We start from the raw sequence: 15,515 nt of genomic DNA on the forward strand, positions 1-15,515 counted from the left end.
TGTGCATCCCTTCCCCTGTCTGTAAAATAATGATGACAGCAGCAGCAGCTTCATCTTGTGAGTAGTGAGAAGGAATCGCAACAGTCTGTGCAAAGCCCCTAGCCCAGTCTACATGCTAAACTTGAAAAAATTTTCTATTTTACTGACATTTATAGTGTTGTGTTAATTTCTGCTGTACAACAAAGTAAGTCGGTTATATAGGTACATTCTCTTTCACATTCTTTTCCAAGATGGTTTATCATAGAGTAGTGGGCTCAGGTAGGGCTTGCCCGGTAGCTCAAATGGTAAAGAATCTGCTTACAGTACAGGAGACCTGGATTCAGTCCCTGAGTCAGGAAGATCCCCTGGAGAAGGAAGTGCAACCCACTCCAGTATCCTTGCCTGGAAAATCCCACGGACAGAGGAGCCTGGCAGGCTATAGTCCATGAGGTTGAAAGAGAGGTGGACCCAAGTTAGCTGTGAGCACGCATTGTATGTATCTCCCTGTGCTCTCCAGTAGGTCCTTTTCGTTTACTCCATTCTATGTTTAAGTCTACTTCTGCTAATCCCAAACTCCCAATCCTTCTCCCCCTCACCGACATGCTGACCTTTTAATAAATGTGAGCTACTCATATTCGGCTTAGAAACGATCTAAGATGCTTATTTAGAGATAAATGTTTTCCTTGAATTCTCTGATAAATAATGGAGCAAGCCCAAGTGCACATTATATTAGCCAGTCATAGAGAAAGGTGATGGAGGCAAGCAAGAGAAAGAGAGAGAGATGCTGTTACATGGGGGACAAAGGTGGATGCCATCTGTGAGCAAATCTCCTTTCCAGTTTAAAAGACAATTAAGGAAAACCAACCAAAACAATAAAGTGTTAACAAACCACAGCATCATGGTCTGCAGCTGGAATCTTGGTGCATTTTAACAGCGGGCTTGTGTTGCATTCCCAAAATAGCACCAGAAGACAAGCGAGCGGAAGCAGGGTTCTGGATTGTCCTTATACTAAACATTCTTTTCAAAGAAAACAAAATCTTCTATTAGATCATGTTGTTGTTTTAATTAGAAAACCCCAATATTACTTTAGGAGGGGAAGGGGAAGCATTCCAAATGCCTCTGAGTTTTAAAGGGATGAATTTGAAAATAGAGCACATTTGGTTTTATCCTCAGCCATGAGTTTCCAGGAAGAGAAATGAAAAATAATATGAAAACTTGTCAAGTTTTATATCGATGAAATGAAACAAAGGAAAAACAGAATTGAACCATTGTACATAAAGGGCACTTTCTTAAAAGTTCCCAGTGTTTACCACATGAAATCATTCCACTTGGCGGCAAACCTGAAAACGGCCTTGCCTTCTAAAAATAACCCACCTCTTTATCTTTACTTTAGTGGTAATGATAAAGAATCCCCCTGCCAATGCAGGACACATAGGTTCGATCCCTGGATTGGAAAGATCCCATGGAGCAGGGAATGGCAACCCACTCCAGTATTCTTGCCTGGAGAATCCCATGGACAGAGGAGCCTGATGGGCTACAATCCATGGGGTTGCAAAGAGTCGGACACAACTGAGCTACTGAGCACCCACGCAGGCAACTGCCACACTGGGCTTGCAGGGCTGGGTAGCCATCCACTCAGGGCTCCATGGGACAAGGTGGGGACCCCAGAGGCTGAGTCTTAGCTGTGAGTCAGGAATTTATTCTGTGTTTGAATTTTATGCTGTCTCTCTAAGAATTTTTTTTTTCACTTATTTATTTATTTATTTGTTATTTTACTTTACAATTCTGTATTGGTTTTGTCATACATTGACATGAATCCACCACGGGTGTACATGCGTTCCCAAACATGAACCCCCCTCCCATCCCCCTCCCCACAACATCTCTCTGGGTCATCCCCGTGTACCAGCCCCAAGCATGCCGTATCCTGCATCAGACATAAAGGCTGTGCAGACCTTCTCAGGCAAAGGAACCTCCCCAGGCATCCACAGTTCCCATACTTACCTGGGCATTTATAGATTTTCAACTGATTTCAACAGGAGAAATAACTGGCCTAGATCAGTGGTTCTCAACCTGGAGCAGGTTTGCCCCTCAGGGGACACATAGCGGTGACTTTCACCTGGCCCTCACCAGGCCTTCCTGTAGCACCCTCTGCCTTGCTGAGCTTCCTGGGGTGCCTTGGCATATTTTATCTATTTCTGTCTTTGCATACAGTGTTCTCACCACTGTGAAGGTGCCCCCTGCGCCAGCTCCTCTGTTTTTCAGCCTGGCAAATTCTATTCTCCTTCAAGGTTTTGGGCAAATGTTGCCCTTCTTTAGAGTGTCTTCCCTGGGGCCTCCAGAGTTGATAGTTTCGTACTTTATCCTCATGCGTGCGTGCTCGGTCAGTTCAGTCGTGTCCGACTCTTTCTGACCCCATGGACTGTAGCCCGCCAGGCTCCTCTGTCCATGGGATTTCCTAGGCAAGAATACTAGAGTGGGTTGCCATTCTCTCCTCCAGGGGATCTTCTCGACTACTTGTAATTGATCAATTGCTTTTCTCCTCTAGAATGTGAACCCTTTAAAATAAGGAGTGGTTTGTGATCTTTGTTGAAAAAAAATTTAGAATAATTAGAATCCATGAAAAATGCCTCTGTCTATGGTGGGTACTGAGTGGATGGAGTAATAAAGAGATGATGGGTTGATGGATGAAGGGATAGATAAAGGGATGGATAGATGGTCAGTCGAATGGATGAACATCAATATTTTTTGAGAGCAGACAGGATAGAAATTTTATATAGTACCAGTTTCACAAAAACAGCATTCTAAAATTTTACTCAGTATGCTATTGAGATGACCACTGAGCTATGAACTTCAAGATGTGAAGCAAAAGGAAAATGTGATGCCTTTCATGGATTCTGACAGAGATGATGTGGTCCTTGCAGACAAAAAGGGAGAAAGTAAAAAGATTCTATTGATTATTTAACCACTCAGTGTTTTGAAAAGCAAAAAATCATAACATCCTTGTATCCTCTGCTTCTGTAGGTCACTGGGAACAAAATGACATCTCTAAATTTGGCCACCATATTTGGACCCAACCTGCTGCACAAGCAGAAATCGTCAGACAAAGAGTTCTCAGTGCAGAGTTCGGCCCGCGCTGAAGAGAGCACAGCCATCATTGCTGTGGTGCAGAAAATGATTGAAAATTATGAAGCCCTGTTCATGGTGAGTGTCCCGTGTTTGGCAGGACATCTCAGTAAGTTGCCTGTTGATTGCCTCTTGGTGGCATAATGAAACAGGGACACCACCTTTTGGCTCATAGTACTGGTCATTGACTGAGTTCACTGGAAGCCAGGCAATTTCAGTAGGAATAGAAATGTACATACCTATGACATCACTGTAAGTTTATGATTTCATGTTTAAACAAACATATCCAAAGTATAAATTTCACTTCATTGTCTCCTAAACAATAGTCATGTTTTGGAGTCACTTGATTAATTGTATAGCAGTGTCCTTGCCCCCGAAATTGATAAAAAGACTTCTTTTTGGAATTATATGTGGCCCCCATGAATGCATGTATGTATAACTATCCTCAGCAACGGCCCGTCCTCCAAGGTCAGTCTGGAGACTCTGCCTCCTGCGTGAAGCTCTACCTATCTCCCCGGCGTCCTTCTCACATCACTTTGCCATGTCACTTCTCTGTCCCTTGAGCCCTATTACTGTTCCTATTGATGTTTATCTTAACATTGTGTTGAAGTCATGTGTGGCTATCTCCCCTAGTAGATGATTATAAACGCATTTCAAACACAGGCTGTGCCCTTGTTATTGCCTCTCTGTATCCTCTGTACAATTTTGGAAGGCTCTCCATCTGGCAGGCACTCAGTAAATATTTGTTTGATTTGTATTGAATTACTGGTTCCTGTTTTCCTTCAGAAAAACTTCATTGCTTGCTCCCACTTCCCTTGGATGATTAGAACAAATGCCAACTCTCTTCTGTGTCTAGTCACCACTCATAGCACATATCAAAATTTGTAGGAACCTTCTTGATGGTTCTTCATACATTTCTTTTTTTAATTTTCAAAGACTAACTATAAATCTTCGAGCTTCTAGTGACTCAGCGGGTAAAGCGTCTGCCTGCAATGCAGGAGACCCGGGTTTGATCCCTGGGTCAGGAACATCCCCTGGAGAAGGAAATGGCAACCCACTCCAGTACTCTTGCCTGGAAAATCCCATGGACAGAGAAGCCTGGTAGACTACAGTCCATGGGATTGCAGAGTCGGACACGACTGAGCAACTTCACTATTCACTATAACTATAAATCTTACCTATTCCACTAGAGCCTTTAGTGGCTTTCTTCAGCTGAGTGTGCTAATTCCCTCTTTTGAATTTCCCTAATATTTTGTCTATGTTTATCAAAGGCCTTGCATTAGATTTATTTCCATCCTTCTCTTATATCAGTTATTTTTGTAAATTTGAGAGCCAGTGGTTTAGAATATTTGCTCTCTCTGTTGCACCTTTGTGATCATGACCAAGTAATTCAGTATTCAATAAGCATCAATTTCAATTTTGGGGAAATGGGGAAAAAATTAAAATATGACCTGTTTCCCAGGGCGGTTCCCAGAATCCTTTGATATGTGAAAGCATTCTGCAAACTGTAAAATTCTATGCAAATGTTCATCAATAGTTGTATGATTTGGGTAACACAAATTGGCTCAGATCTCAGCACTTCAGCACAATAGACACAAATACCACAGAAATTTTAATCAGATGTTTAGTGGACAGCCTTCCTGCTGGTGACATAGGGACCCCAGCTCCTTGCATTTTGAGACTCTTCAATCCCCTAGGATTTCATGGGCCAGACTTAAAAGGGACATCCATCTTGCCCACTCCAATCCCATTGGCCAGAACTCAGCCACAAACTGTACTTCACTGCAAGGGAAGTGGAGAAATGAATTCCTTCTGGATGCCCAGGAAGAAGTGAAAATGGGTCTACTGCAGTGAAAAGTTCACTGAGGTAGAAATGTGTCTTGCTCCTCTTTGAGTCTCTGAGGCACTGCCTATGTGTTGCATGCAGTAGACTCTCAAAAAAAAAAAAAACATGGAAGATTTCATGAACTCTATATAATAAATTTCAGGGCTTCCTTGGTAGCTCAGTAGCAAAGAACCTGCTTGCCAATGCAGGAGATGCGGGTTCAATCCCTGAGTTGGGAAGATCCTCTGGAGGAGGAAATGACAACCAACTCCAGTATTCGTGCCTGAGAAATCTCATGGACAGAGGGAGCCTGGCGGGCTACAGTCCATGGGGTCACAAAAGACTTAACACAACTTAACAACTAAACAGCAACAATGTAAATATAATATAAATTTCACCCTTCAGCTAAAATCCTTGTAATTAATTACATATTTGGGTAAATCAGATGTTTGAATTTTTCAACATTTTCATCAAATTTTAAGTCACATATCATCTTGCCAAGTAGTCTTGGCATTGCTTCATGCTCTGTAGATTAAAAATAATAATAATAATACTGCTTGTCAATCTGAATTCCATTCTCTAAATTCTGTATTCTAAGCAAAGTTCTTTATGTGAAACCACAAACCATCAGACATTTCTTTTCGCCTCAGATACTAGCAAATTGCTTCATGGCCTCCTTCAAAGTCTAGTTGCTGCCATTTTAATTGTTCCATTCCTCTACTTCCATTTCCTACTGCCTAGATTATTAACAGCACCAGAAGAATGTCAATACTCAAATCTTTCCCAGCATTTTCCAGATCTCATCTCTGTCTGCCATTCTCTGTAGAGACTGATGTCAGAATTCTCTTGAGTAGTAGCTCATGTTTTCTTTCCCCACTTGTGATCTGTACTTCTCAACAAGGCCTTCCGTGGCCACCTTGTCTAACATACAGCCCACAACCATGCACGCACACCCTCACTTCCTATTCCCTCTCCCTGCCTTTTCTTCTTAGCACTCATCATTACTCATAAGGACTTTATTCATTTCTCTTGTTTGTGTTTCCCCACTAGAATATAAGCTTTCTGTCGGAGTGAATTTTTGTTCATTTCCATCTACTTTTTTTTTTACTGCATTACCCCTACACCTGGTACTTGGTGGAAACACAAGAAATATTGGTTGGATTAATGAATGACTCAGTGGTACTTCTGTGATGTATGATGATTTCCGTATTACTGATCCTTACTCCTTATGAAAAGGTATAGGCATGGGGGAATTAAGGCTGCCTTTCTCAGAGTAAGTTAACCATTCACGTAAGCATTCTTGATCTCCTTAGACAACCTTTGATATTTCTATATTGAGAAGAAGGACAATGAAGTAGGAGGACAGGACAAAGATCTCTAGCCTAGGTCAGCAAAAAGAAAACTGACTTTGCTATAGTCCTCTCTTTACTATACATGGATTCCCTGGTGGCTCAGATGGTAAAGGATCTGCCTGCAATGCAGGAGACCCAGGATCAATCCCTGAGTCAGGAAGATCTCAGGAGGAGGAAATGGCAACTCACTCCAGTGTTCTTGCCTGGAGAATCCCATGGACAGAGGAGCCTGGTGGGCTCAGTCCATGGGGTCACTAGAATCAGACATGACTAAGCGACTAACACTTATTATACATTAGCTCTGAGACCTCATCTTCTTTGATTTCCATTTCTTTAATTAGCAAAGGACTAGGTTAGAATGAATAATAACCAAGATCCCTTCTAGTTCTAAAATCTACACAGTTCTATGCCCTAGCTTCACTTCTTTTTATTAATTAATCTCCTCACTTGTAGATGCTTTTTGGAATATTTGGCATTTCAGAATCTAGTTTGTTATACTGACACTGGTGACTGGTTGGCAAAGCTGGTCTGTGTGAATGGACAAAAATTCATTCCTGTATATAGCTGTTTCGTTTTGTTTTGTTTTAAGAAGCTTTCAGAAGTAGTGCAGTAATTCCAAACAAGAAAGGATGAAGCTAGACAGAACCTAATGGTTAAAGGTGGTTAGCTGTTGTACTCTTTCACAGTTCTTGGAAATGTTTATGAGGTCAGAGTGGGAGGCATCACTTCCCATTGGCGTCAGAAAGGAAGACTTGTTAGAAAAGGTGGCTGTGAGTTTGTCCTTCAAGGCAAAATGCACTCTAGAGGCAGTGGTTCCATGGAACTGATGAAAGGGGTATAAAAACCCACAGAGGCCTGGCAGGGACCCAAAGCTTGTTCTGAGTATTATAATGTCCTTCATTTCCACATGTTGACACTGCCTTTCCCAAGTGGCTAGTATCTGACTTAATGGAAAAGGGCCAAAAAGAACCTGACTTTGTCCCAGAATATAGAAGCGATACCCAGCTTTAGAGGCTGACCTGCAATTTGAGAGCGTGGCTAGGACAGACTTTAAAAAAAAAAACCAAAAACTGGTTGTTTGCTTTTCAGACACTGGGTTAGAAATCATCCAGCTGGAAAGAGGTCATGATAACACCCACCACGATGATCACTCTATCAAAAGACCAAAGCAGCAGATTAAAATCATAGTTCTCAAACTTGAACATGCAGCAGAGTCGTAAGAAAAATTTGTCAGACATTCAGATTCCTGGGCTGTACTCCAGAGATTCAAACTGAGTAGCAATGAGATGGGGCCCAGAATTGTGCACTAATGAATGCCTCCAGGGCTTTCTGCTAGTTTCCTAATCACACCTTGGGAAAACCACATCTTGGGAAACTCCCAAAATGGTGGGAGGACCATGAGCTTTACAAACAGTTCCCAGAATTCAAATCTCTGCTGAGCCAGGTATTTGCTATGTAATCTTGGCCCTATTCTAAGTCTTCATTTTTCTGTTGGAAACAAACAAACAAGCAAAAAAGATGAAGCTTTACAGGATTATTTTGAGAATTAGAAATGATATCTTAAGGCTTCCCTAGTGGCTCAGACAGTAAAGAATCTGCCTGCAATGCAGGAGACCTGGGTTCAATCCCTGGATCGTGAAGATCCCCTGGAGAAGGGCATGGCAACCCACTCCAGTATTCTTGCCGAGAAATCCCATGAACAGAGCAGCCTGGGGGGCTACAGTCCATGGGGCTGCAAAGAGTTGGACATGAATGAGCAACTAACACACACACACACACACACACACATACACAGGCACTTCAGAAATAGAGAGAAATCACTGCTATTAGTACATGAAATTGATCAGGTGCCTGACCTATCAAAGTACCTCCAGGTGTCACCTTGGCAGTGATGCCCATCTGCACCATGCCGTGTGACACTGTGACCTGCTCCCACATGTATATACTAGCCCTTTATTCTTTTCTTCCTTTTAGCTATAGCACTTAGCACCTTCAACTCACTGTGTATTATGCATGTTGAAACCTAATAGAATGCAAACTTTATGAAAGCAGGGATTTTTGCTTGTTTTATTCACTGATATCCACATCACCTAGAAAATACTTGGCAGAAAATGGGAGCTCGGTAATTATTTGTTTTAAAAAAAATACTATAATACTGTATTGCTAAGAAAAAAATGTGTTTTGTTGTTTGTTTTTAATTCAGTACCCATACGCCTTAGATTCCTCAACCTTTAAATCATAACCCTCCATCCCTGATATCAGTAACTATGTAAAAATTGAAAACACAAAATCATAACCTCTCTGGGAACACTGAAAATCAAAGCGAAGAATCATGCATATCTAGAAATGATCAGTGGTATCACTGCGAGGCAGAAAGCATTCACCTACTCCATCAGGGACCCGTTAATTGTTCTGAAAGCTGTGGCTTCTGTAGCTGATGTTGGGAATGCCAGAGAAAATTCATCGTGGTGCTTGGAATTAATAAGAGCTTCAGAGCAGAGTGGAGAAAAGAGTCTGCTCCCTCTCAGGGCTGATACTACTAGGGCTTCTTTTTTGGAGAGAGGGAAAGAGGCAAAGGCACCGCCCTTATGGGCTGATGGAAAGTGCCGAGCACAGTGGAGACGTGGGAACGCCAGAGTGTTCCCACCCTGCTGATTGGTCAGCCTTAGCTGGGGATCAGCACAGCACACGTGGGAAATTTCGAATGAGAACTACTGGGAGCAAGGGTCAGAGGCTGTGATGAAGATTCCAAGCTTAGAAGCCAAGCCTTGCTCTGTGTTCTCTTCTTTCCCGGCACAAATTACATTTTCTTAAAATTTCTTTCGCATGCCAAGTCAAAAGGAGTCAAGCAGGAACCCAGATCATCAAACGAGAGACCACCCCCTATCGACATAGCTAGATAATTATATGTGATTTCCATTTCCCTTTTTATATAACCACTGTTTTTCTTTTTTAAATAAGCACTGTTCGTGTGCCAGGAGTTGGGCTAGTTATTATGTACATCATAATAATTTATTCTAAATTGCACCACGATTTCATGAGAAGTAAGCCAAGAGTGTTTGCCCAAGTGATGCAACAACTATAAGTGAACTATTACTACAGTGTGATACTCCCCCCTACACAAAAGATGAGGTATTTAATATGATGTCTCATATATGGAGTCCATTTGGCCAGGAGTGGGTGGGGGAGAATATTTTAGCCAATTTGAAAATGGAGAGTAAAGGGGACCTTCAACAGCATCGGTCCTTCTGAACTGATCATAACACTGACCCACTGGATGTCCAGGCCAGCAGATGGCTACAAGAGCCAGTGTGTGTTCCTGCTGGAGCCAGCTCACTTTGTCCCTATCTGCAATGACAGAATGCATGCACTGTTGCCACAGGGGGAGAGGAGCCAAAGTGTATTACACCTGATCCTTTTCCACTTCCCGTAACCTGTTGCCATGGAACAAAGAATGTTCCTTGCTCTTCATCTTCCACGAGTCATCCCCCATCACAGCTCCATGACTGTATTTGTTCATGAATGCTTCCTAATTGGCTAAAACACTGCTTGGGATGGGTTGGCACGTGAGAAAAATTTTTTGAATTTCTTAATGCATTCTGACCCTTCAAATGCACTGAGGCCTCTTTACATAATATTAAGCCATCCTCCAAACCAGAGCTGCACAAAGGTCCAAGGCTGGGCCTGCCCATGTTTGAGCTTTTGCTCCCATAAATAGCCAAAGTGATTTCTTTGAGTGTGTTTGTTAGCTGAAAAGAAATGTCATCATGACTTTCAGTGACATTGACTTCTGCTGGGGAGTGTTAAAGAGTTTTCAATGCAAAGCATCCTTCTTGGTTCAGTGCCAAGTGGTAGATTGGTGCGAAACACCTGGTGGCAAGATAGACCAGTAGGATTGGGTCCTGGGAACTGCTCTTTCAGATGCCCTTAATGGTTTGTTATGGTGACTTGGTAAATGGAGAAAACTCAAACCATCTTTCCCTCTCTGTGGTTTATGGAATAAAATACATCATAGCAGTTATACCCGAGGCAATCATTCAAGGTTTCATTTTTAATTTGATAGGGTGGATTTTAATTGTGACAGTTTTATTCCTTCATATGTGCAGTGTTTACATTTTTTCTCTCAAGCAGGAGAGTCCAAAGTTCTTTTGATTTTTGAAATAGCATTATCCTTTGAAGGAACCTATGAAAATCTAAGGAGTTGAGTCTCCAAATAAACACAACCGTATATGGTACCCTTAGAACATATCTAAAGTTGCTAAATACTTGAATAAAACCCAATGGAGATTTTGCTTTGAAACAATAAATTGTAAAGGAAGAAGCCCTTTGGGATGGGTTTGTTTCCTTCACATAAATGTTCAGGATTGATTGATTCAAAAAAAGTAATATGCTTTTTACGATCCTACTCCTTAGTTTCCGTTTCACTAGATGCAAAGTCCCAGAAGAAAAAAATTTTGATTATTGAGTCATACATTTCATTTTTAGAGTTTTTGTATTGATGGCAACAGTAGTTTAAGAACTTATTAGAAAAATTCTAGTGATCCTCAGTTGGGAAAGGAAATTTATTTTCCAACTCTAAAAATGAGTAACAAGGAAATTTTCCTATAGCCTGAGATTGGTACCGCTTCCAAGAAGAGAGAAACAACTAGGCCACTGTACACCATGAAGACCAATAATCCTGGGTTATTTTTATTAGCATTTGTAGCAATTCCAACAACATTCATTCAGTATCCATTGCAGAGGAAGCACCAGCCTAGCTTGTGTTCTGAAAGAGCATAAAGTTGAGTGTGTAAGCAAATGAGTGAGTGGGTGAACAGTCCTGGATATGCTGGTAGGAGTTCCAACTGCAGCTGCAATCAACTATATGTGGTGGCAAACGTCAGGATTTATTGGGCTGGCCAGAAAATTTCTTCAAAGATGTTATGGAAAAACCCAAATGAACTTTTTGGCTAATTCAATATTATCTCACACAATAAGAAACCTGGGGGCACAATTTTAGCAGCTCAGTTGCACTTATCCTCTCTCTGGTCCACCATCTTTAGCGGAAGAGACCACAATCATTTTCAGCAGCTCTTGCAGCCATTATCACATCCAGTCACAAAGAGAGCTGTTTCCTCTCCTGCATCTCTTGTCAATATGAAGGAGAGCCTTTTTTAGAAACTTCTACAAGACCTCCCTTGGGGTCCCTTGGCCAGGATTGGCCCATATGATCTTGACGTAGCTGTGAAGGAGGCCAGTTGACAGAGAACTGCAACCTCTCGAAGTTCCAGGCAGTCAAATCAGATAACCCCTGTTTTCTGACAGTGTGACCAGCCCAAAGACCTGAGGTCTGACAGAAGAGAAAAAGCCAAAAGGTAGAAGCTACACAGAGTCTAGCTTCAAGAGGTCATACAGTGTAGCTCTAGAAATTCAAGGGGAGTCAAGAATGAAGACATGTTGAGAGGAAATCCCAGAACTTCATTACCCACCAGAAGTGTTAGGCAGAAGAGAAGAGGCATGTTTCTTTGCAAGCACCCAGGATAAAAGGTGGAAATTGATGGCTGTTAGGCAAGAAAAAAAATCTCAGAACAAATATTCACATCTCCAAGTGATCTGCTTTTAGTTTTTTCTTTTAAGTGTTTGACTTATTTTGTCTATTTCCAATACAGTTTTTATGCTAAAGTTCTTTGCAACTCTTCAGATACTTTCAAATTTGTTAGCCCTTTGATCCACATAGCATCCCCGTAAAGGAGAAGGGGACAGATTTCCAGATTGAGGAACAGAATCCTAAAGAAGATGGTTGATGTTTCCTAAGTTTATGTTAACTATAAGCAGCAGAGCCAAAACTGGAGCTCAGGAGCTATTGATTCTTGGTCAGATATTCTTTCAACAGTATCCTAATTACTGAAAAGGAATGTGTGTGTGGACGGTCTGCCTGGGTATTTCTTCCTTCTCGCTGTGAGCTACTATTTCCTGTCAGTTCATCCTCTTCACTTTGGTTTCTCTATTAAGTATCTAAATTAATAGAAAATGAATACTCATCCTATTGAACTGAGCCAGTAATTTGAAATTTTTATTAAATAGTAGGAAATGAAATGTGCAAATGTGGACACAGATAAGAGGAATTATTGGGAAAACAGCACTGGATGCTGTTGTATGAATATTAAAAGTCAGTTCCAGGCATCATTTCAAATTCTCAACTTTCATTTTCCCACTGGCTCCAATTTTCTGAACTATTCCTTTATTTTTTAAACAAATGTGGTTTTATCATGTGAATTCTGAAAGCTGCTTTAAATCATTTTGTGACAAGATGGGCTATAAATTAATTAAAATAATGGATTCTGTATTATACACTGTAGTCAGTCTTGTGTAATACATAGGAAAATAGTACCTACCCTTCCTGCAATACACAGATCCATACATATTTCAGCTATATATTTTTCAGTCATTTTAAATAGTGTCTCCAAGGCAAAATAGTACCAAAAGTCTTTTAGAAAGGAACTGTAGATAGACTCTTTGGTTACCAAGTAAAGGTCACATATGCTACAGAAAATAAACGTCAGTAATTGTAATTTGTTAGAAATTAAGCCTAGTTGAATGAGTAAAACTCTGAATTGCAGAATGGTTTTTGAAATTTATGCAAAGTTATTTTCAAATAATGATCCTTCCTGTAAGCTATTTAATAATGAATCTGAATTGATCAGAGAACTGATATTGTGATGTTTGCACCACTCCAAAGGCCATCCACTCCAGTTGTTTATTCTTAGTAAGAATGGATTTGGTGCTTGGAGCAAAATTTTTTATTACATGTCTAAGCATAGGAGATTTTAAATTAAACTAACTGGACAAAAATGCACATAGTTTTCCTAATTTGCTCGTGAAAGTTTCTTTAAAAAAAATTATTGTATACATTGTTGGCCTATACAATTTTTTGTTTCGAAGTTCAATTTTTTTTTTAAATGAGTTCCCTCTCTTCTCATTTTCACCCTTTGAATTTTACTTTTGGAAAAACTGATGGAATCATGTGTATCTGTTGGGTCATATTGTTTGTAAACATTGTCAGTCTTTTAATTGATTTAATGTATTTAATAAAGTAAGAGAACAGATATTCCCATTCTGGACCTAAAAGTCCTGCTCCTCTCCTCTCCTTCCGTTCTCATTCCTAGGCCATTGCACTTGGTCATCGAGCTTTAAGTACTATCTATATGTGTGTCCCTCAAATTTCTATGTTCAACCCAGGACTCTTCCTGAACCCCAGAACCTTATTCCTGATCACTTACTAGAGCTTTCTTTCATTTGGATGTCTCACAGGCCTCTCACTCTTACACCAAAGTGAAGTGAAAATGCTAGTTACTCAGTTGTGTCCGACTCTTCGCAACCCCATAAACTGTAGCCTACCAGGCTCCTCTGTCCATGGGGTGCTCCAGGCAAGAATACTGGAGTGGGTAGCCTATCCCTTCTCCAGGGGTAAGCCCGACCCAGGGAGCCAACCTGGGTCTCCTCCGTTGCAGGCAGATTCTTTACTGTTTGAGCCACTAGGGAAGCCACAGTCCTAGGCTCTACCGCCAGCCTCCTCCTCGTCCTGCAGCTTCTCTGTATCAGTAAACAGCAAGCCCGTCCTTCCTGGGAACGTTGACGTCAGCCTCTCTTCTTCATCCCCTGCTCCCTCTCCTCTCCTTCTCTCTCTCCACCCAGTCGATTAGCTGCTGCTATGGTCTCTACTTTCACTGTCTCCAGGATCCAAATATTTCTTGTCCACTCACCACGCTGGCTCGGCCCTCCCTTATCTCTCTTCTGGATGTATCGACAACAGTTCCCCCATCTGTGCTCCCAGCTTCACAGTTTGCTCCTTTGCCATCTCCTAGCAACTCAGTAGCCAGAGTGATGACAAGTCGTGTCCGTCTTCTGCTCAGAACTTCCAGAGGCTCCCTGCCTACTTCGACTGAGAGCAGAAATCATTATCATGGAGTAAGACTCCACAACATCTGGCCTTGGTTACCTGACCTACTTCCTACCACTCGCCTTCTTCCCTTCACTCTGATCCAACTTCCCTGGCCTCCTCGCTGCTCCTGACTCAACATCTTGCTGTTTCTTTCTCCCTTCTCCTTGGAATGATTTTCTCCAATTCCTGCCTCCTTTCCATTCTCTGCTAAAATGTCAGTTTCTCTGACAATCCCATTTAAATGGCACGCTCCCACCCAGGATTCGTTGTTCCCTGTCTTGGCTTTATCTTTCTCCAAGTGATCCTTGCTATGTTTTCTGTTTATTTCTTTAGTGCCAGTCTTCCCATATTCACTGTCAGCTTCAAGGAGACATGAATTCTTGTCTGTTTGGTTTGTCACTGAATCCCAGAATTCAGTGCCTGGCACTCGGGAAGCATTCACCAAATATTTATGTAATGAATTAAAGGGATGAGGTGGGAAAAGGTCAGAGTGAGACGCACAATGGTACTGAAGTAGAATGTGTGTGGGTATGACTGCTAGGGGTGGAGATGGGAAACAGATTTTGAGGCAAGCAAGTGAGGAGATGGCTTTGATTAAAAAGGGTTTTGGTCAAGTGTCTTGATCAGAGCATTGTGACAAATTTCTTCTTCAGAGAAGAAATTTGACATACGTGTTAAGGGAAACAGAGAGTACACAAGTTAGAAACTGAAGCTCCAGTATTCTGGCCACCTGATGCGAAGAGCCAACTCATTGGAAAAGATTCTTATGCTGGGAAAGATTGAAGACAGGAGGAGAAGGGAGCAACTGGGGATGAGTTGGTTGGATGGCACCACTGACTCGATGGACATGAGTTTGAGCAAGCTCTGGGAGACAGTGAAGGACAGGGAAGCCTGGCATGCTGCAGTACATGGGGTCACAGAGTCAGACATGACTGAGGGACTGAACAACAACAGGTTAGCAAGCTGTTGTATCAAAGGCCCATCTAAGATGGATCTTTGTTTTTGATTAAAAGCTCAAACCAGCTTAAGGAATTTGGAGGCTCACACAGCTGAACAATCCAAGAGCAAATGTGGCTTCAGGCATGGCTTTACCTGGAACTCAAATGATGTCAAGAGACCCTTTTTCTTTCTCTCCATTTCTTGGAATTGTTTCTTCAGTTGTCAGCACTATCTTCAGGCCCTGTATCCTGTCTCTTCAAAGTCCCCGGGAAGTTCTCACAGCTTTTCATTGCTTCTAATGAAGTCGCATGCTCATCACTCAAGCACCCATGCTTCAGTCTGGGGATGAAAGAATCATTGATTTAGGCGAGGGTAC

At 41.7% G+C, this 15,515-nt stretch overlaps 1 protein-coding gene across 5 annotated transcripts in view; it reads left to right on the forward strand.

The window, feature by feature from the left end:
- Nucleotides 1-15,515, forward strand: part of ARHGAP6 (Rho GTPase activating protein 6) — a 546,996-nt gene that overhangs the window by 511,864 nt on the left and 19,617 nt on the right. For all 5 annotated transcript variants that reach the window (XM_040266467.1, XM_040266468.1, XM_040266469.1 and 2 more), the window contains exon 9: nt 3,001-3,180. In XM_040266467.1, coding sequence (XP_040122401.1) covers nt 3,001-3,180 — 180 coding nt within the window. The remainder of the gene's footprint in view (nt 1-3,000; nt 3,181-15,515) is intronic.

The sequence above is a fragment of the Oryx dammah genome, unplaced genomic scaffold, assembly GCF_014754425.2.
Source record: "Oryx dammah isolate SB20612 unplaced genomic scaffold, SCBI_Odam_1.1 HiC_scaffold_23, whole genome shotgun sequence".
Taxonomy (NCBI): domain Eukaryota; kingdom Metazoa; phylum Chordata; class Mammalia; order Artiodactyla; family Bovidae; genus Oryx; species Oryx dammah.